A 22,210-nucleotide genomic window follows, 5' to 3' on the forward strand; every position below is an offset into this window, starting at 1 on the left:
TCCTCAACTCTATATTTTTCCTTAAAACAAAATACAGGGGATATTTAAAGAAGAATTTGGGGTAACACTTTACAATAATGGTGCATACATAATAATGGAATAATGTTGGAAGTAATGTCTGATTTCTGGTGAATTAACATGATTTATGTATGCAGTGATGATTATTCCATTAGTAGTCAATAAGGAGTCACTATTGGAGTTATGAAGACTCACCATTAAGTAATTGTGGTACATCAAAGGTCAATTAACATTGTGAATAACAAGTGTTAATATATCATGTATTGACACTGCAGATGAAAAGCCTAGCATATTAATCCAATCATATATGAATGAGACCTTAATTAATGGTAATAATGCAAGTAATAATAGAATAATGTTGTAAGCAGTGTCAGTATTACCACTGTGGATAATAATCCTGCCAAATGGATCCCGTCATATCTGATTCAGACCTCATGGCAACTCCACGGAGGCTGCGTGACTACATTGTGCCAGAAAGAGCAACCGTGACGTTTCTGTGACGTTCAAAGCCGGGAGGGAGGCACGCAACCTTTGTTTCCGTCACCTACTGGCTGTGGCCTAGAAGCAACCTCTCCAGGCCTACTCTCTTAGTGCAGCAGGTTAACCAAAACAATCGTTCAGTTTGTGATACAAGCATGAAATTTGGTACACATATAGCCAAAGGCGTTCCAAAAAGATTTAGATATGGAGCCATCATGAATTTTCAACATAGTGCCCATGGCAGAAATTTGTGAAAATGGCCGCCAGCAACAAGTTTTCTGATGAGTAATGGATATGATACATTTTAGACATATTTACCATTCATATTACTCAGTTAATGTCTTATGGATAATTGAAAATTTGTCATGAATATTCAAGATGGGCGCCATTTTCAAGATGGCCACCATTTGATAGATAACAGCCGTCACTTGTATGATTGTCCCGATATAGGTGATATCGAAGTCAAATAAGTCATTTTTTATGATGCTGATTACAAATTTGGAACTTTGGAATTGACAAGAAGCTTCCTTCTATCTCAATTTATCTTTAATGTTCAGTATAGTATCTAGTGTTGCCAAAAAAAAACAGCCAAAGTTGCTATTGGCTCACTGATAAGTCGCTAGATGACATGGTGACATCAGCAACACTGAACCATTCGATGAATGGTCATGTGATATAGTGTATGTTTAAGCGGGGTCATCCCCGGGTCCTATGTTCCCCAGGTCCTATGTTTCCCTCTACCGCATGGCAAAGCGCAGGTTGTTGTTGCAACTGTGACAGGTTAGGTTTAGGGATAGTTAACTCAGAAACATTGCATTTCTGACAGGTTAGGTTTAGGGATGGTTTGGGAAGGGCACAATTTGAAAACTCGGAAACATACAATGCGGGGAACATAGAACCCTTTTTTAGAAAAAGGGTCCTATGTTCCCCGTTCCCATACAAAGACCGGGGAACATAGGTACGCTCCCTGTTTAAGCACAGCCACACACCACTGCTATAAAACTAAGCTAGTGAAAGTCAATGGATCCGTGTAGCATGCTACAATGCTACACGGATCCATTGACTTTCACTAGCTTAGCGACATATTCCCTCTTTTAACTTGTCTTACAACAAGACAACGCTTAACATGAAAAATAAGACACTTAACCACCTTTATAAACCCTGGCCAACGATTTTAACTGTATTAAGCCCCAAAATAGTGGCATACTCCTTTAACTTGGTTATCAATATCTACTCCTAGCTGTTCCATTTGTGACTTGTAGAGCCGAGGAAGTTCTGCAAGAGCTCTGGCAAAAGGGGACCGTGGAGTGAAATGGCGTAGAACTAAATTCAACTAGATGGTGTAGTCCATTAGAGGAACACAGTCTGTTTTATTATAGGTATCTTCCTTAAAACAATGGATGAAATGTAGTGATTATGCTAACTCTGGCATGTTTACATTGATGTTTAGCTGATGTATTTATTAATGTGCATTGTCCTTATCAAATGAATGAATGCATGAATGATAATAAGGTGGATAGTACTGTAGTTTCACATCTAGATACAACCCATTTGGCATGAATGCGATGCTGTTTTCACACACTGCCCATAGTCATTATTTTCAGATCAATCAAAACAGGAGACAGGACTTTCACTCACAGGTTTGTTTATTTGTTTGCTTAGTGTGCCACAGGAGAAGAGAGGACCCACGGGAGGAAAAGAAATGGGGGTAGGTCTTGCGGGGGGGCAACTAAGTGTCATCAAGGTCAAGGAAGTCAGAGTTGACACTTAGGGGGGGGTGTCCATCGGTGTCATCGGTGACGGCTCCAGAGATTATGAAGGTTCGTTCTGTGTCCCTCTGGATCGCGTTCTCATCGGTCTTAACTGTTCTGGGGAAAACAAAGGCGGGTTAAATGTGTAATTTTAAATGTGTAATGTGTTTGTAGTACACCATGAAACAAAATAAACGTTGATGCTGGTTTGAGTGACTGAGCCTACTAAACACTTAACGTGTGTGTGTGTGTGTGTGTGTAGTATGTGCTTGCATATGACTGTGTATACTGTTTGTAAATCATGAATTGACAAAACTCTGGTGAGTGACTGAGTCCACTAAATACACAGTACTTTGAGCGTCCGTTCGTGTGTGCAGTCTTCCTGCCGGTGCTCTGGTAAGTGACCAAGCCTACTACATACTTGCGCTTTCTGTGTGTGTTAGTGTGTGTGTTTGTACCACATGAGCAGGGTCTTCCTCTAGATAATCTCCACGGCCTGCCCCTCAGAGAAGGAAGCGGTGATGGTCTTCACCACGATCTTGGACTCCATCTCCACAGTGGAGGAGGTCTCAGACTCGCCGTTCACACCGTTTTCCACCTCGCTCACGCCATTGGACACACCGTTCACACCGTTTTCCACCTCGCTAACGCCATTGGACACACCGTTGGTCACGGCTGCCGATTCAAGCTCAGAGGTCACGTTTGCAATCGTTTCGGTTGCTGACACGCTACTTGCACTCACAGGCACGCTTTCCACGGCGGCCTCAGCGGCCATTATGGCTAAGGTGCCACCTGCCATCATGCCAGCGCTGCCCATGAGGGGCAAGCAGCTCACCGTGCTGTTCATGCGGCTGTCCTCACCCTCGATCAGTTTCCTGCAGGACACAGTAGATACAAGAGCAAATATATAGTACAGTAAGAGTATGGCCTTCGTTTTCATTCAGTGTGTACTTTGTCTGAATCTGAGTGTTGGTTCACATTGACTGCAGAAATGTGGTTACCAACTATTGTGCGAGTTACCAACTATTTCTGTGAGACAAAATACAAATATTCTGTGTAGGCTCATCAAACTCCAAAAATAGACCTCTTGAGTATCCACTGTAGATTGGTTACAGTATGTGGACCTACAAGTCATTCATCGTAACAGTAACATGAGGTTACAAGGAGGGCTTGGAGACATGTCTGACCTGTAGGTTGTGATCTCCATCTCCAAGGACTTCTTAACATTCAGGAGGTCTTCGTATTCCTTCAGCGTCACTATGATCTTGCTCTTGATGGCACTCAGCTCCTGATTGAAAGTATCAATTCTGACCTGGAGGACACAAAGTTGCAAATGAAAGATATAAGTACAAGATACAAGTAATTATTATGTAATCATAAAATTGTGGTATATTGCGGATGATAGAACAAAGATTATTACTATCATACTGTCATTGCATAACACAGAGTATAATATGGTCAGACTATTCTCATTCTAATGCCAAATGTAAATCTTGTTCTTCGACTCATGTATTATTTTGCCATTTTACTTTCACTTGTGGAGGAGGAATAACATTTTATATTATTGTGAATTTGTTTTTCACAACACCAGTTTCCACTGCAATTACATGTACACTTAAAATGAATCATCAGTGCTCCTGCAATATAATTTTTGTTAAATTGTGTTCCTCGCACCATCGGCCATCTCTCTTCCAATAGTTTAGCAATGTGGTTCCTAGCACCATCTGTGCTGGTGGTTGCCCTGGTGACCCTAGGGGGTGGAGCTTACCTGGAGAGTCTCTTCCTCGTTCCTGTAGCGTTCGGTAACATCACGCAGCTTTGCCTCTAGAACCTCGCTCCTGGTCATCAGCCTCTCCACCTCCCACTCCTGACTACGAATCTGAACACACACACACACACAGCCACAGAAAATGTTGTGTTAGAGTTAGACCTAAAGACAAACTACAGGCCATGTTCAAAAGCTGATCCGAAGGTAGCCTACTTTAACAAATCCCAGACTCCATTACTGTTAACAAATTTACTTCAATGTCACTTAAAAATACATTATGAAAATCACATAGACTGTCCATTAGAATGTCAAGATTCGAAATTCATAAAAGAAAATGCAAAAACGAGTCAAATAGCACATACGTAACACGAACAGCTTTGTCTCCGTTTCCAGGGAAACAAAAGGCTAAGGTGGTGGTAAGTATTCATGATAAAGGTAACTTTTTAGAATGGGCAGCATGTATTCTTGAAACAATGTACTTAAAATATTACATACAGTGCACCTTTAAAGATAAGGTCTGTGTTGAGAGCCCTCACTCACCTCTGTCTTCAGCCCCCTGATCTCCTCTCTGAAGCTCCAGACAGATTCCATGTGTCCCGTTGATGTCTGCGACATGTCCTGGAATTGAGTCTTGTACCATGCATCCATTTCCTGCCGAGAAATCAAAAATATCAAATGACATCCCCATTATTTTAGTTTTAGGTCTTTTCAATGCTCAAGGTCACATTTATACATTTAACTTTAAGTCCTTAATTATCCACTTTTCATGTGAACTTTAATATTGAACTGTACACAACACTTAAATATGAAACTGTTCACTTGTCAGGATATAATTAAACAATATGACATGAGTGAAAGGGATGATGTTAACTGACATCCTCCCCAGTGTGGTGTGTCTAATCAGATATCGCAAAATTTATTAAACAATTCTAACTATTGTATGCGTAGGTTTTTCGTTTACAAATATTTGTGTTGTGAGGAGGGGCAAGATGCTAAGCAGCCAACCTTGTGAGTTTATTTTTTGACCGCTTTTTCAATCGCTTTTAAACTTAGAATTTGCAAATTCAACATTAAGTCTGTATCCTTGTAAAAACTTCAGTCTCTCAATTTGTCCAGAAGATGTCTGTAGCTTGCTCCATTGTTAAGATGATTGTAATCCCTGTAATGCTGCTAGTCTGTGGTACTTGAGGAGGGCAAGGCTACTGTACCTGTAACTTCTTGGCCGCCATTTTGTCGTATTGTGCCTGGATGGACTTGACTGCAGAGCCGAAGTTCGGCTGAGCAAACGCCATATCCCCCTTAGCCACCCAGCTGTAGATCTGGGCCATCAGCTCCTCAATTTCCTGAGCAAAGGGAGAAGCACTTTGGTCTTTTAATACATTGTACATTTTTGGGGTTTTAAACTTTTATTAACCAGAGAGAGCAGCGAGAGGCAGGAAATGAGTAGGGAAGGTGTTGTGTCACTTGGAGGGCATAGCCTAGCTAGCAAACTAGCCCAGTGCGGCATGTCGCTCCACAGGAGACAATTCCACATGAGCTACTGTATGAAAGCCAGCTTACATTATCATCTTCACTAACCCAGGCAGTGTAGAGGTAATTACAGTAGGGGTGGGATCAGAACTTGCATGAGTTTGTGTGTGGGGGCTTGCATGCCCATGGGGACCCCGGTTCGAGTCCGGCCAGGGTCATTTCCCAGCCTTACCCCATATCTCTTTCCAGCTCATTTCCTCATCTCACACTATCCTGTCATAATAAGGGCCCAAAAGCCCCCAAAACATACTTTAAAAAGAAGAAAAAAAGAGTTTGTGCGTGTGTGTGTCTGTGTCTGCAACACCTGCTTGTGGACCCTCTGCAGGAACTCCTGTTGGTGCTCCAGGTTATCCAGCTGTTTCTCCAGGGTGATGCGGCCAGCAGTAGCAGCATCCACATCCTGTGGGGAACAAAGTCACAAACACACAGTCAGAGATCTGTCCATCTAGGTTATACGTAAACATTACCATTACCCTGTGTACAGTACTATTGGTTTTGACTTGCAGGGCGGAAGGCTTTACTGTCCATCTGGGTCATATGTTTAAACGTTGTTGTTGTTGTTTTATCTTCCAACTTACGGGGCGGACAGCTTCAATTTCCCTCTCGGCCTTCTTGTGGGCCTCCAGAGCCTCCTCGTACTTTGCCTTCAGCATCTCCACCTGGACACCCATGGCATCCTTAGCAGCAACCGCCAGGTCCTGCAGGGAAGAGAGACCATTCAATACACTGTTAAATACTGAAAGTGTATTGTGTCAGTCATTAGCACGCTCAGTATGTTGCAACCTTATTGAGGCAGTCGGTTCATATGCAAAATAGGGAGGCGGAGCACTCGGAGGGTCACAGGCAGCCTCAAAATGAATGGCAGTGAACGAGGAGCCCGCGTATTGAAGGATAAAACTCACTGTTTTGAACTACTAATCGTCCGGGGAAACTTCCTTCAAAGTTCACAGCCTGCCTCGTGAATTCAGGGAAATTACAAAAAAGTGGGATAATCATAGGTACATCCAGATGACCACGAGCACTTGTAGAATCCACAGTCCCCCCCTATCAGCTCAGTTTGACAGCTGTCAGAACTCACCCAGCGAGCGGGGCATTCAGAGGGTACACTATTTACAGCCTTCTCGCTATTTAACCCATGTCTCCAGTTAGGGGCGCTGTCGAGACGAGAGCGCAGCCCATTCATTCTGAATGTAGTCTGCAGTCCTCCGTTGGCGCCCCTACAGTGCAGTACCTGGCGAGGGGAACCTCTCGCAATGGAACTTCTCCGAGAGCGTTGTGACAGCTGTCAAACTGAGCTGATAGGGGGGGGCTGTGGATTCTACAAGTGCTCGTGGTCATCTGGATGTACGTATGCTTGTCCCACTTTTTTGTCATTTCTATGAATTCACGAGGCAGGCTGTGAACTTTGAAGGAAGTTTCCCCGGACGATTGCAAGTTTGCAACAGCGAGCTTTATCCTTCAATACGCTGGCCTCTCGTTCACTGCCATTCATTATGAGGCTGCCTGTGACCCTCCGAGTGCTCCGCCTCCCTATTTTGCATATGAACCGACTGCCTCAATGGTAATCTTCTATTAGTCAGTCTATGCAAGCCACACCCAATATTCACTTCATTTTCAATGAAATCTGGCCGATCGTTGTTGCTGCGCTCGCAAAGCATGTTGGGATTCCGACACAGTGAGTGAGGGACCTGCAGCACGTCAAAGTGTTGGGCTCGCTTGAAGTTAATGCAAATTTTATGCTAACAGCCATGGCAGCCGTACTGCGTTACCCAATGACTATAGAGCACATGAAGATGTCCCATGATACCTGTGGTCATCACAAGGGTGTATTTCTCTCCTTACAAGTAGATTTTTGACAGCTAACGAACTTTTGGATTTACAAAATATAGACCACAAACACCTATGATCCATGTGCTGATGGTCGCTGGGTTCAAGTGCTTATGTTGGATTTCGATCATAAGCACAACAACACAGGGGCAAGCTGTGTGTGGAAGAAAACACATGTCCTGAGGTCGGTAAGAGCACATTGAGCTGTAATTTAGGGGCAGGTGGTTTGCTATATTGATTTTAAAAAACGCCTAGAAATCTTGATGGATATACTTCCTGTATATAACTCCCTGGCCACTCGAGCTGTAGTTGCAACACAGCGACACTAGGGCATCCAATCCGGCGGCCTGCGTTGACGTACTGGAATAATGGATCTTCACTGTTAGTTGCACTGTTAGTTCGCAGATGCTAATGCTATCCTGTACGAAGTAATATATCTTCAATGAACCGGTGATCTCAGGAACGTCCACGTATGAATCCATGGGTTACACAGTATATAGTGTACTAAGGTAGAATACATGTGTGTCCCATGCGTTTTTTTTGCAGCAATCACCAGATCCCGCTGCACAAGACCTCCAGTCGCGATAGCCAAGCCACTCTCATCCTGTAATGCCATGTATGTGGGTGGTGGGCTGTGGTGGATATGCACTTGAGTGTCTCTATGTATGTGTGTGTTTATTGTTGATTTTGTTTTTTGGCGTCATGTGTATCAGTGTTGTGTGTATGTGGCAGCTATGTATGTCCAAGACAAATTTCCTTCGGGACTATTAAAAAGAATCTTATATCTTGAATCTCTCACTCACCCTCTGAGCCATCATCTGGTCAGCCACCCTCCTCATCTCCCTCAGCCGTTCTTCGTAGAGCATGCAGGGATTGGTGAAGCGGTTCTGCAGCGCTTCGATCTCCGCCTCCAGACTCCTGTTCTGAGACTCCAGGGAGCGCACCTGTTACACACACAAACACACATACACACACACAAACAAACACAGAATTGTAAAGATGGAAGGATGGAAGGGCATGAAAGTTGAGAGTTGGGTTGTAGTCTGTTTGTCGCCTCACCTTCTCGATGTACTTGGTCAGACGGTCGTTAAGGGTGATCATCTCCTGCTTCTCGGAGGTCCGAGTGTTCAGGAAGGCCTGATTCTCTGCGGACGCCGCATCCAGATCCCCAGTGGCACCGCTCACGCACAGGCTCATGCTCATGATGGCACCGCTTCTGTGGTGAAGAGCACACAGCAATTGTGTCACTCACTATAGGCTAAGCTGGCAAGCATCTTAATTCAGTAAAGAGTATAAAACATGCTAGCCTGGTAAACCAGCGCCACCCGCTGGACGCCAAAGATTTTCAGCTAGCGAGTGGGTCTGGCCTCGGATCTGAGAACGTTTCAACGCTGTGCCCTGAGTCAGGCAAAACCAATCACAACGCAGCATTTTTTAAAAATCAAAGCGGGCGGGGTTTTGAGGGAGTGACGACGAACCTCGCAACACCGTTGGTAAAGCACATCAACGGCAAAGATCACCGATTGGTCAGAGTGCCGGCATGGTTTGAAAAAACAATAGGTTGTTCTCATCAACAATCTTCGAAGATATCGTTCATCGGGGCCAGACTAAATTACTCTGGTCTCACATTTAGGCTGGTTTATCAGACTAAAAACATGCATTACATTTTTACTTTGCCACTGCCGCTCTGGTGGTGAAAAGATCTTAAACTCAGAAGCCAGTATATGGCTAGAGACCATTTGTGGGATACAATGTATTTTTTTCAAATAGCATACATTCTCGGATACATTTGTCATGTTGGCACCAATGTAAAGAGAGCACCTTGTCACGGTACATGCACACACATGTTTGAGCAGAACGAGTCCGAGAGGCTCACGGGCTGCCTTTTACACTGCACAGTTAACGTCCACATTCTATCCGCGGGCAGCAGCCATTCATTTTTAATGGGAGCTGCGCATTGAACGCCGACGTCCGCACAGGAAAATAGACTTGAGTTCTATTTTAAAGGAGCAACGCGGACATGTCCGGTTGGGACGGACATGCGCCGCACTTACACCGCGTTCCTGTATGCAAGGCATGATTTGTTTTCATGCATTTTAACTGTTTCGGATTGATAACGGACACTTTCTGTGGACGTACTGTGGATGTCCGCGCCATTGGTGTGCATGTACTGTCAGGTGCTTCAATAAAATATCAAACACAATAGGCTATATTTTCCCAAAGTACAGTGCTGTCTTGAAGAACATACTGTATTGACAAGTTTTTAATTCGATTTCTTCGTAAGCTTAGAAGTCTGCAGTGATATGGTTTTACAATAGCAATTAAAGAAGATTTTATTTTTCAAAGCTGCATGTTATCGCAGATATTTGCTATTTCTCACACTGAAAAGAAGATGTGCCTTTGTGCCTTATCTTTGCTACAGTTCTGCGGTTCCCAAAGCGACAGGTCACCGAGCTTATAGAAACGGTTTAGGATAGTCTTACCCAGTCGCCTGCACCCTGCGGGAGCCAGGCAGTGCGACAGCATTACGATTGTAGCTGCTTGAGTGGCCCCGGCTGCTCCAGTGAGTTGAAGAGGGGCTGGAGACGCGGATCTGGAGAGAGGAGGATGAGGCCTCCCCACCCTCGAAGCGGCGGCGGTAGGAGGAGATCCTTTCCGGGTTATAACTCATGATGACTCCCTGGGGTTGGTTGCTCTTGTGTTCAGTGCTGTTCGTGGATGCCACTGCCGTTGTCTCTCCACAGAGCCCCTTATATACTCTGACTGCAATTTTCACCCAGCCCATCAGGCGCACAAGTATGGAGGAATCTTGTGCCTCAATACTGCAGGACGGCCAAAGTGCCCCCCCCCCCCCTCAGTCACCTTGCATCCTCCCGTGAAGAAGGTAAGAAGAAGGGTGGGGTGAAGAACATCAATTAACTGGAGAGGGGTAGTCTTGGCTCCTGATTGGAGGACAAGCGCTAAGCGCATTATCATATGTATCACATTGGTATGACTTTTGTTACCTGAACAGCCCCAGACAAGTAGGCCTACACATCATCATTCCTATTTAAAGATGTTGTCATCTGCAAAGTCAGTCGTGATATATTTAGCTCCATTCCCATACATGTCATAGCTCACAAGGCTACTTCAATGAGTCTTTAGTAGTATTTCTCAACTGGGGCTCTAGAGCAAGTCAGGGGGCATTGAGAGGCGCCTGATGTCCAGGGGGCGTTCATTCAAAGAACGTTGAAAACCACTGGTTTATATAGTAACACTTTTCTTTTCTTAAAGGGGTATGCCACTATTTTGGGGCTTAATGCAGTTAAAATCGTTGGCCAGGATTTATAAAAGTGGTTAAGTGTCTTATAGCTGTTGTCTTGCTTTAAAGGGACACTGTGTGAGATTTTTAGTTGTTTATTTCCAGAATTCATGCTGCCCATTCACTAATGTTACATTTTTCATGAATACTTACCAACAGCATCAAATTCTAAGTATTCATTATGACTGGAAAAAATGCACTTTTCATACATGAAAAGGCTGATCTTCTCCATGTTCCGCCATTTTGAATTTCCAAAAATAGCCATTTTTAGCTGCAAAAATGACTGTACTTGGAGCATACTAGAAAACATTTGTTTATTACTTAGTAAAGATCAATGACCATTTTTTTTTACTTAATAAAGATCAAATTTGGCAATAGGCAGCCCAGTTTCAATGAGCAGCATAGTTGCAGTACCTTTTTTGACCATTTCCTGCACAGTGTCCCTTTAAGACAAGTTAAAAGAGGGAGCATGTCGCTAAGCTAGTGAAAGTCAATGCATCCGTGTAGCATGTTACATGCTACAGTGATCAATTGACTTTCACTATCTTAGCTACATACTCCCCCTTTTAACTTGTCTTAAAGCAATACAACGCTTAATTGGAAAAATAAGACACTTTACCACCTTTATAAACCCCAGCCAACGATTTTAACTGTATTAAGCCCCAAAATAATGGCATACCTTTAACGCAAAAGCTGCTTACTTCTAGCCTGGTTCTCACCGACCATGCTTGTGTGTACACAAACTACCGCTCCACCATGGGGCTCCGGAGCTACACACACGCATCAGGCTAGCTTACTTCACATCCGGCCTAAAAAGAGGAATGCCGCTGCTGGTGTAATATAAGTAACTTTAAAAATATAGGCCTATATTTTAAGGGGCTTTTGTGCTTTTATTGATAGGAAAGTGGACATTATGACAGGAGGTAAGTGGGGAGAGAGAGATGGGGCAGGGTTGGGACAGGACCCAGGCAGGGCAGGATTATGGGCGGTCTGGGCCCCAAGGCCTGAGGTTGGCAAGGACCTCCCCCTCCCCCACACACACCAAGCAAACTCTCCAAGTAAGCACAATGTGTTTGTCCACATTTTTCTGATTGATACACCTCCCAACGTCCCCTGACCTGCCAACCTACCCCCCACCCCCCTACAGTAGAATTAAAAAATAAAATGGAATAATGCCCTCAAAAAGCAACTAAGCACCACCCCTCTCAGCTCTATCCTCCCCAGCACCCCCATGGGGCTCTAGAGCCCCCGTTGAGAAATACTACTAAAGACGCATTGAAGTAGCCCCATGAGCTATGACTTGTCTGGTGCTGTTCAGATTACAAAAGTCATGCCAATGTGATACATATGATCCAGATGTGATACAGATGTCCTTCGATCAGGGGACAAGACGGCCTCTCTACTGTGCTCATCCCACTATTTTGAATCTTCTTCACGGGAGGCTGTGAGATAACTGATGGGATCACTCTGGCTCTCCTGCAGTATTGAGGTACAAGATTCCTCCATGCTTGCACGCCCGATGGGCTGGGCGAGAATTGTGGTGTGAGTATATAAGGGGCTCTGTGGAGAGACAATGGCAGTGTAATCCATGAACAGCATCGAACACAAGAGCAACCAACCCCAGGGAGTGATCATGAGTTATAGCCCGGAAAGGATCTCCTCCTACCACCGCCGCCTCAAAGGCGGGCAGGCCTCAACCTCCTCCCTCGAGATCCGCATCTCCAGCCCCTCTCCAACTCGCAGGAGCAACCGGGGCCGATCGGGCAAGGCCGTGTCTGTTTCTCGCAAGGCACCGATGACTGTGTAAGACTAGCCTAAATCTTTTTTCTTAGCTCAGTGACCTTTCACGTTGGAACCAGGGCTGCCAACCGGTTCAAGGAACGAAAACGAAAACCGAAAACTAACTGAATTTTACAAGAAACAGAAACGGAAACGAAAACAAAATGGTCTTCAACTGTTCCGGAACAGAAACGTTATTCTGAAATCCATAAAATGGGTTAATAGCGGAGTTTTTTTTTCGTTTTCTATATACAGTATCTTATAAAAGTTCACAAAAGCATAGCCTATGGCAGGGGTAAAAAAAAGACGGTTGTGTATTCTTTTAGCCGCCCGCTAGGCTCAATCCGTCCAGCGGTCATGATTTCCTATGTCAACTACCATCTCAGCGAGAGGTGATTTGGAAGCAAACGAACTATTCACTGAGCTATATCAAACATCAACAAAGGTGATTCATTATTTTTGGGCATAGACTAGCTACGGTGTAAATCAAGGGCACATATTAAAGGTACGTCTTTTATAAGGTTAAGTCCACAAAAATAGACTTGATAGGCCCGACAAACATTGCCGGAATGATAAGAGCGAACAATAGAACGAACCGGTTCAGGAATGATGTGTTGGTTGCGGAATGCAAGAATGAAAACGTACCTGAACCATTCGGAACGGAACAATTGAAAAATTATTTCGATTTCAAGCCCTGCGTGGAACCGCAGAATCGTAGCCAAGATAAGGCATGAAGGTGCATCTTATTTTCAGTGTGACAAGCTCGTCATTCCAAATCAGTTGGAGAAGTTTGGGGAAATGTATTGTGTTTGATACTTGAAAATAAGGTTAATGCGCAGACTTCCAAACTTAGTTAAACACATGACAATGTGCTCTCTGCTGCCAACATGAGAAATGTATCTGAGAATGTATGCTGCTCTTTGAAAAAAAAAAATATATTGTTGTGTACGGCACATCTGATCACTAGCCACATACGGACTTCTGAGTTCATAATCTTCACCACCAGAGCAGCAGAGGCAAGAGAAAAATATATTGCAAGTTTTATACTCTTATCTGAATTGAGATATATGCCAGCTTGGCCTATAGTGAGTGACCCAATTGCTGTGTGCTCTTCACCACACAGTGCCATCATGAGCATGGATGAGCTCGATGCGGCGTCTGCGGAGAACCAGGCCTTCCTGAACACCCGCACCACCGAGAGGCAGGAGATGATCACCCTTAACGACCGTCTGGCCAATTACATCGAGAAGGTGCGGCGAGCAACAGACTACACCCCATCTCTCTCAATTTACCACTTTCATTCCCTTCCATCCGTCCACATTTACACTTGTGCGTGTGTGTGTGTGTGTGTAACAGGTGCACTCCCTGGAGTCTCAGAACAGAAGTCTGGAGGCGGAGATCGAAGCGCTGAACCGCGTCAACAATCCCTCAGGCCTGCGCATGCTCTACGAGGAACGACTGAGGGAGATGAGGAGGGTGGCTGACCAGATGATGGCTCAGAGGGTGAGTGAGGCTGGCTTGGCTATCGCGACTGGAAGTCTCTTGTGCGGGGCTAAGAGGTACAGGTAGTATGGGTGGGCACAGAGGGTAAATGAGTGGTGCGCAAACATTCAAAGAATGGACACAGACATTGGGCACGCCATGCGCCCATCGTGACCCTCAGGGTTGCTTGGCTGTCGTGACTGTAGCTCTCTTCTGCAGCCCCACAGGACCTACTACCTGTACGGGAAGGCTCTAGAGTGTGGGGTGAAAGTAGACGGGTGCGCACAGGTGCGTAGCGCCAGTATAAAATGTACTGCCAGTGCACAGTACCGGTAAGAGAAGGTTTAATGCTACCAAAAAACACATTTGAAAAAAGTTAGGTCTACTTTTTAAGTAGAAAACACATACATACATAAGCAGTTGTCTTGCTTTAAGACAAGTTAAAAGAGGGAGCATGTCGCTAAGCTAGTGAAAGTCAACGGATCCGTTTAGTATGCTAGAATGCTACACGGATCCATTGACTTTCACTGGCTTAGCGACATATTCCCTCTTTTAACTTGTCTTAAAGCAAGACAACGCTTAACATGAAAAAAAGACACTTTACCACCTTTATAAACCCCAGCCAACGATTTTAACTGTATTAAGCCCCAAAATAGTGGCATACCCCTTTAAGACATCCAAAGAGACAGCCTACAGATGCATGCAGTGAAATAGATGTGTAGTGCACATGCAACCTACAGATATTGTGCCAAACAGGGCTTACGGAGGTCACACTTAAGGAGGTCACAGCCGGAAGTCATCTCTTCCACACCGACATGTCACATTTAGAACATGCTGGATCTGGCGATTGTTGCTGAAGACGCCATGGGACACAAATCTATATTAACGAGAAGGATTCTACCACATTTAACCCATGGATTCTTACATGGGGGATCTTGTAATTACTGGTTTATTGAAGATATAGTACTTACTTGTAGTTAAGTATTAAACATACGTACCGAGCATAGTAATGACTGACACATTACAATTCCTGTAATTAACAGTGTATTGAATGGTCTCTCTTTCCTGCAGGACCTGGCGGTTGCTGCTAAGGATGCCATGGGTGTCGAGGTGGAGATGCTGAAGGACAGGTACAGTGAGGCTCTGGAGGCCCACAAGAGGTCTGAGGCGGAAATCGAAGCTGTCCGCCCCGTAAGTTGAAAAAAAAAAAACCCCATCAACAGCGTTTAAACATATGGCCCAGATGGACAGAAGAGCCCTCTGCCCCGCAAGTCAATACCAATAGTACTGTACTGGTAACATTTAAACATGACCCAGATGGACAGATCTCTGACTGGGTGTTTATGACTTTGTTCCCCACAGGATGTGGATGCTGCTACTGCTGGCCGCATCACCCTGGAGAAACAGCTGGATAACCTGGAACACCAACGGGAGTTCCAGCAGAGGGTCCACAAGCAGGTGTTGCACACACAGACACAAGCACACAAACACTTATACAAATTCTGATCCCCCCCACCCCCACCTAGGGTAACTACCTCTATACTACTGGCTTAAGCCGGGCATACACTGTGCGATATTTTCACTCGTAGGTCTTAAGCTTCTGCTCACACTGCACGATGGAATTTCACTGTTTAAAAGTTCACAACTCACGACTCACGTCCTCACACTACACGAGCCGACAGTCGGATGCGAGCGAAATGCTTCCACTGTACGACGCGACAGGCATGTTTCCCCCCGGTCTGCAGAGGATGGAACATGCGCACCTGAGGTGGAGATGAGGTCGCACTCAACAGCGAATCGCACGGCCCTATTAATTTGTGCATGTGAAGTGTCAAATCGGGTCGTAGCACTGCTTTAACTGTGCGATTTACGCACGAGCCACGACCAGAATTTCAAACCGTTTTGATTTTCTTGCGACCATGCGATTGCATGATCGTGAGGCGAAATCGCTTGTCGCTACCCCATGTACACTGCACGATGCGAGACTCACGATTGACCGGCGATTGAGCAAGAAATCGGCCCGACTCTCAAAAAGTCGTGCGAGTGCCAAATCGGGGCAAAAGTCGCACAGTGTAAGCCCAGCTTTAGTGAAGATGAGAATGTAAGGTGGCTTTCATACAGTAGCTCATATGGAATAGTCCCCCTTGCGGTGACATAGCTCAGTGGGCTAATGTGCTAGCCATGCTACGCCCTCCTAGTGACGCAACACCTTCAGCATTCCTTCTAGTCAGGGCAAGAGCGACAAGCATATAGTTTCTGAACTCCGGAAAAATTGGGAACTCCACCCAATTTGTCAGAAACCTATCAACTTTGAGCAGCTCCAAAAGCCCTGGGTAGAGGCGTGTTCAAGGCAGTGACATGGTTTAAGCAGATACGTTCTATTGGGACTAAGAAAATGTTTGGTTTAAACTTTGACAAAGCTTTTAATGGCATCGACCAGTAGCAAACCGAGGGAGGCGTGTCAACCATGCCATTTGGGAAACGTTAATCGTTATGCACGAGGTCAGAACAGAGATTTCAAACTCAATGATGATCCGGCAACTAGTGCGCCCTCTCTGGTTAACACATTTTAAAACCCCCAAAAATGTACAATGTATTAAAAGACGAAAGTGTCTCCTTTGCTCAGGAAATCGAGGAGCTAACTGCTCAGATCTACAGCTGGGTGGCTAAGGGCGATATGGCGTTTGCTCTGCCCAACCTCGGCTCTGCACTCAAGTCCATCCAGGCACAGTATGACGGCATGGCAGCCAAGAAGTTACAGGTACAGTAGCTTTACCCTCCTCACGTACCACAGACTAGCAGGAATTACAATAATCTCCTAACAATGGAGCTACACACATCTCCTACAAATTGAGAGAATTTGCGAATTCTAGGTTTAAAATTTAATAAACTAATACAATAAAAAAAAACTTAAACTAAAATAACAGGATGTCATTTGATATTTTTGGTTTCTCCGTAGGAAATGGATGCATGGTACAAGACTCAATTCCAGGACATATCGCAGACAACAACGAGACACATGGAATCTGTCTGGAGCTTCAGAGAGGAGATCAGAGGGCTGAAGACAGAGGTGAGGCAGGGCTCTCAACACAGACCTTATCTTTTAAGACATCCATTTATATGGCCATGGCACAAACAGCTAGGGGACTGACACAGTGACTGTCACAGTGGAGACGCTGGTTCGATTGTGGCCTGGGATTACCAGATTCTCTCTGTCACACACTCTCTTGCCTCTTCTTAAACTGTCCTGTCCAATGAAGGCACTGAACGTCCAAAAACACCCATTTACATTACATTACATTACGCTTAGCTGATGCTTTCAGGCAATGCATTTTGAGGAAATGTAATCATTACATTTGTTTAGAGAAAAGCTGCACTCTCATCTGAAATTGTGGTATTTATTTATCAGAATACTGCAACACACTAGACAGATGTTTCAGCCTAAGCCATGTTCAGCATCTACGTGGTCCCGTCATGTACTGTGTGTGTGTGATAAGATTCGTAGTCAGGAGTGGGAGGTGGATAGGCTGAGGACCAGGAGCGAGGTTCTGGAGGCAAAGCTGCGTGATGCTACCGAACGTTACAGGAACGAGGAAGAGACTCTCCAGGTAAGCTCCACCCCCTAGGGTCACCACGGCAACCACCAGCACTGATGGTGTTAGGGAGCACATTGCCAAACTATTGGAGGACAGATGACCGATGGTGCTAGGAACAGAATTAAGCTATTAAAATATTGCAGGTGCACTGATAAGCCATTACTGCATATTTCGTTGCAGTGGAAACAGGTAAAAAAAGAATTGCCAGTGATGTCAAATGTTGTTCCTCTGCACAGGAAAAAGCAAAATGCCAAAATAAAACATGAGAAGAATTAACAAGCTTTACATTTGCTTTAGAATGTGAATAGCCTGGCCATATTGCACCATTCATTGTCATCTTTCATCAATTTTCCACAATATACCACAGTTATGCGATTACATAATTATTTGTATCTTGTGCTTATATCCTCCATTTGCAACATTGAAATAAATGAGCTTTCTTTGTGTCCTCCAGGCCAGAATTGAGACTTTCAATCAGGAGCTGAGTGCCATCAAGAGCAAGATCGCTGTGACGCTGAAGGAATACCAGGACCTCCTGAATGTTAAGAAGTCCTTGGAGATGGAGATCTCAACCTACAGGTCAGACATGTCTCCAAGCCCTCCTTGTAACCTCATGCTACTGTTACGGTTTAAGACTTGTAGGTCCACATAAGCTGTTATGATGAATGACTTGTATGTCTGCATGATGTGTATGTCTACAGTGGATGTTGAAGAGGTTTATTTTTGGGAGTTTGATGAGATTACATGTACCGAATATTTGTATTTTGTCTCACAGAAATAGTTGTTAACTCACCACATTTCTGCAGTCAATGTGAAACACAACATTCTGATTCAGACAAATAAAGTACGTAAAACACATTCATTTTCACACTGAATGAAAATGAAGGCCATACTCTTACTGTACTATATATTTGCTCTTGTATCTACTGTGTCCTGCAGGAAACTGGTCGAGGGTGAGGACAGCCGCATGAACAGCATGGTGAGCTTCTTACCCCTCATGGGCAGCGCTGGCATGATGGCCATAATGGCATAATGTCATGATCCAGAGTGACACACAGGAACGAACCTTCACTGGAGCCGTCACCGATGACGACCTTTGAGGAACATACAAGTTACCCAGCCTCCCCCACCACCACCACCACCACCATCCTCATATCTGACCCCTCCCCCCCGAAAAAAAATGTGTTCTTCTTTGTCTGTCGTGTTGTGTGGCCCTTTGCTTTTGAACCAATTTTGATCGGAAGATACACATGTGTTATTTTACCTTTCAAGCCGGCTAACGCATCTATGCGTTTTTCCAATAACGCCGGCAGTGACGTTCATGCGTTCTTACCAACGCAGGCACTTTTTTAAATATTTATATTAAATTAAACTATATTGTCTGACTGTCTGAAATACACATTTGTGAGGTTAAAAAGGAGTGTGTACATGTGACTAACAAAATCTTTCCTGGTTGGGTTAAATACATAAACAGTACAATCATTTTTTTTAAAGATGGTAACGACTAATATAAGTGATGGTCGGTAGCGATGTTGAGGGATTTAGACTTGATTGGCTATGAGGATGACGTTGAGATGGAGATACCTGACGATAGATAGAGGTCAGTGGATGTGAATGATGTTTGAAGATGAGCAGGAAAACTCTAATATCTCTACCTGCTAGAGAAACTGAGAAATGAAGGTATAAGTAAGTGTTGATAATGTGGTTCAATCTTTCTGAAAATCAATGTATAAGAATGCCAGGCAGAATATAGGCAGAACTGGCCTTTTTAGCAGGCGCATTCAAGTCAAAATGGGTTAAACTAACCCATAGACCTGCGTTAATTTCCTCCTGTGGGTCCTCTCTCCTCCCGTGGCACACCAAGCAAAGAAATAAACAAACCTGTGAGTGAAAATCCTGTCTACTGTTTTAATTGATCAGAAAATAATTACTACAAGCAGTGTGTGAAAAGAATATGGGATTCATGCCAAATGGGTTGTATATAAATGTGAAACCACTATCCACCTTATTATCATCCATCCATCCATCCATCCATTCATTCATTCAGTTATTTGATAAGGACAATGTACATTAATCAATACATCAGCTAAACATCAATATCAACATTCCAGAGTTAGCATAATCACTAAATTTCATCCGTTGTCCTAAGGCAGATACCCATAAGAAAACAAATAATAAAGCAAACAATATATTATAGCAGAAGACATTTTACCCATACATCACAAACATCAACTACATGCAAAGTATAAAAACTAAAACCATGTTCTTCATACTAAAGAGTAATGGGAACAGGTCTGGTTTGTTCTAAAATTATGCTATTTGATCATTCGGTTATAGGTTGTACAGAAATATTTTGTGTAGGTTATAAAGAAATCATCTCAATTTACTAAAATCTAGTTGTCACTATTTACTGACATCCTTGATTGGCACCTCAGAAGCTCCTTCAGCTACTTGGCACCCGCATGCACCATGTTGGTGATGCCTGGCCTACAGTGGTCTACAGTGGTCTACTCGGCATCAGAACAGGAGACACATCCCACACGTAAGCCACTAAAAGAATGCAGACAGTGACAGTGCCATGCAAGTCTGAATCAGATATGACTGGATCCATTTGGCAGGATTATTATCCACAGTGGTAATACTGACACTGCTTACATTATTCCATTATTACTCATGCACCATTAATTAAGGTCTCATTCATATATGATTGGATTAATATGCTAGGCTTTTCATCTGCAGTGTTAATACATGATATATTAACACTTGTTATTCACAATGTAAATAGACCTTTAATGTACCACAATTACTTAATGATGAGTCATCATGACTCCAATAGTGACTCCTTATTGACTACTAATGGAATAATCATCACTGCATACATACATCATGTATTAATTCACCAGAAATCAGACACTGCTCCCAACATTATTCCATTATTATTCATGCACCATTATTGTATCCCCAAACCGTGGAGCGTTGGGCATGTCATGGTTTTGCGTGCGCCTCCACCGCGTCCCCCGCTGTGTTAGTTCTTTCATGTTAAGGCGATAACTTTTGAGCGGATGGTTGGATTTGTCCCAAATTAGGTGTGTGAATGCTCTAGGGTAGGTTCATGAACTGATTCGAGTTTGGAGGTCAACACTTTCAAGATGGCTGATTTTTTGTTTGGTCCATAACTTCTGACTGGGTGGAATGGATTTCTCCCAGATTTGGTGTGTGAATGATCTAGGGTAGGGCCATGAACTGATTTGAGTTTGGGGGTTACTTTCACTTTTTTCTCTACTAACTCTACTAACTAACTCTAGGCTCAGCTGGGGCCCCAAGCAAAATGTCAAAAGAGTGAATATTTGAAACAATTTTGCCACTACTCTAGCAAAGTATGAGCTCATATTCACCACCCAAGGGCTTGGGGGGGCCAAGCAGCTGTCTGCCGAGCCTGGTGAGAAGATTTGCCTCTGCTCATACTCCTTGAAGCGTAACTGTGCCATTTTTGGAAGTAAGCTTATTTTACACCTCCCCTTGAGTTATATGATTGAGGTTTACCTTTCTCCTGCTACCTTGGATTCAATTTAATTACTAGATTGGAGGTAAAATTTGCACTGCCAGATTCAGAGAGCAAAGCAGAGCTGACACATCGCTTATGCGTTAAATTCCTTCAAAGGTGCAGAACTTCTCTGACACTGTTCCTCCGCAGACCTAGAGAATGAAATTGCCCTGCTGTGTTAAGATGTCTCACACCCGTTACGGCAAACCCGTTGAATTCGCTTTTTTTCTTTCATTTTTTCTTTTTGAAAACTCAATTTTGATGAGTTAGTGGATGACTATGCAAGAGGGAAGAGCAGAAAGAAACTTTTGTTGAATCCTTCGGTACGGTAGTTTGGTGTGTATGTGAGGGTGAAGAGGGATGGTGGGGCTTTGCATTTGATCTGATCTTGGACTCGTGGGACTATTTTTAATAAACATAACTTTCTAAAATGCATCCCATTGTCCTGTCCTACTTGGTGGTGTTCAGTTTGTTCCTCAGGGTAGCTGTTGGTAAAGAGGGGGTGCTGCTTTGTCGATGTGAATTACGTCTTATCATAATCTCCACTTTCCTATCAACAAAGGCACAAAAGTCCCTTAAAATATATTTTAAAAAAGTTACTTAAATTACATCACCAGTGGCATTTGTCTTAAAAGGCAGAATGTGAAGTAAGCAGCTTTTGCGTGAAGAAAAGAAAAGTGCTGCTATACACCAGTGGTTCTCAACCTTTTTTTTTTTAATATACGCCTGACGTCATCATCAGCCTCCCAGCACCCCCTGACATCATCATAAGCCTCCCAACGCCCCCTGACCTGCCAATGCTCTAGAGCCCCTGTTGAGAAATACTACTAAAGACTCATTGAAGAAGACTTGTGAGCTATGACATGTATGGGAATGAATATATCACGACTGACTTTGCAGATGACAACATCTTAAAGGGGCACAATGCAGGATGACGTAGTTTGTGCGGTGCCCGTGGAATGCCTGTGTCAAAATCTACACCGTCATGTAAAAATGCTGTAAAAATATAAGCTCGCTGTTAGAATGTTTTTCATCACAGAATGCCAGCAGTTGATACAAATCTGAATACAGTCAGCGTTTTTTAAAGCGTTTTTTTTCGGTTGGGGTTCTCTGACAGCGGAGCGTGGTTGCGAG

At 43.9% G+C, this 22,210-nt stretch overlaps 2 protein-coding genes across 2 annotated transcripts; one reads left to right on the plus strand and one right to left on the minus strand.

Moving 5' to 3' along the window:
* Positions 1–2,160: 2,160 nt before the first annotated feature.
* LOC134468238 (desmin-like) lies at positions 2,161–10,045 on the minus strand. The gene is made up of 11 exons (XM_063222181.1): positions 9,858–10,045; positions 8,434–8,590; positions 8,178–8,318; positions 6,126–6,245; positions 5,852–5,947; positions 5,226–5,360; positions 4,558–4,668; positions 4,018–4,128; positions 3,437–3,561; positions 2,708–3,124; positions 2,161–2,361 (listed from the first exon to the last, which is right to left on the minus strand). The coding sequence occupies exons 1-10, from the start codon at positions 10,043–10,045 to the stop codon at positions 2,728–2,730; spliced, it is 1,581 nt and encodes a 526-aa protein (XP_063078251.1). The 3' UTR covers positions 2,161–2,361; positions 2,708–2,727.
* A 2,218-nt stretch (positions 10,046–12,263) lies between these two features.
* On the plus strand, positions 12,264–18,565 carry LOC134468239 (desmin-like). Its single transcript, XM_063222182.1, has 10 exons — positions 12,264–12,478; positions 13,578–13,704; positions 13,811–13,957; positions 15,008–15,127; positions 15,299–15,394; positions 16,563–16,697; positions 16,896–17,006; positions 17,434–17,544; positions 17,987–18,111; positions 18,472–18,565. Exons 1-10 carry the CDS (start codon positions 12,264–12,266, stop codon positions 18,563–18,565), a joined length of 1,281 nt encoding a protein of 426 aa, XP_063078252.1.
* Positions 18,566–22,210: the final 3,645 nt, after the last annotated feature.

The sequence above is a fragment of the Engraulis encrasicolus genome, chromosome 18 (assembly GCF_034702125.1).
Source record: "Engraulis encrasicolus isolate BLACKSEA-1 chromosome 18, IST_EnEncr_1.0, whole genome shotgun sequence".
NCBI lineage: Eukaryota > Metazoa > Chordata > Actinopteri > Clupeiformes > Engraulidae > Engraulis > Engraulis encrasicolus.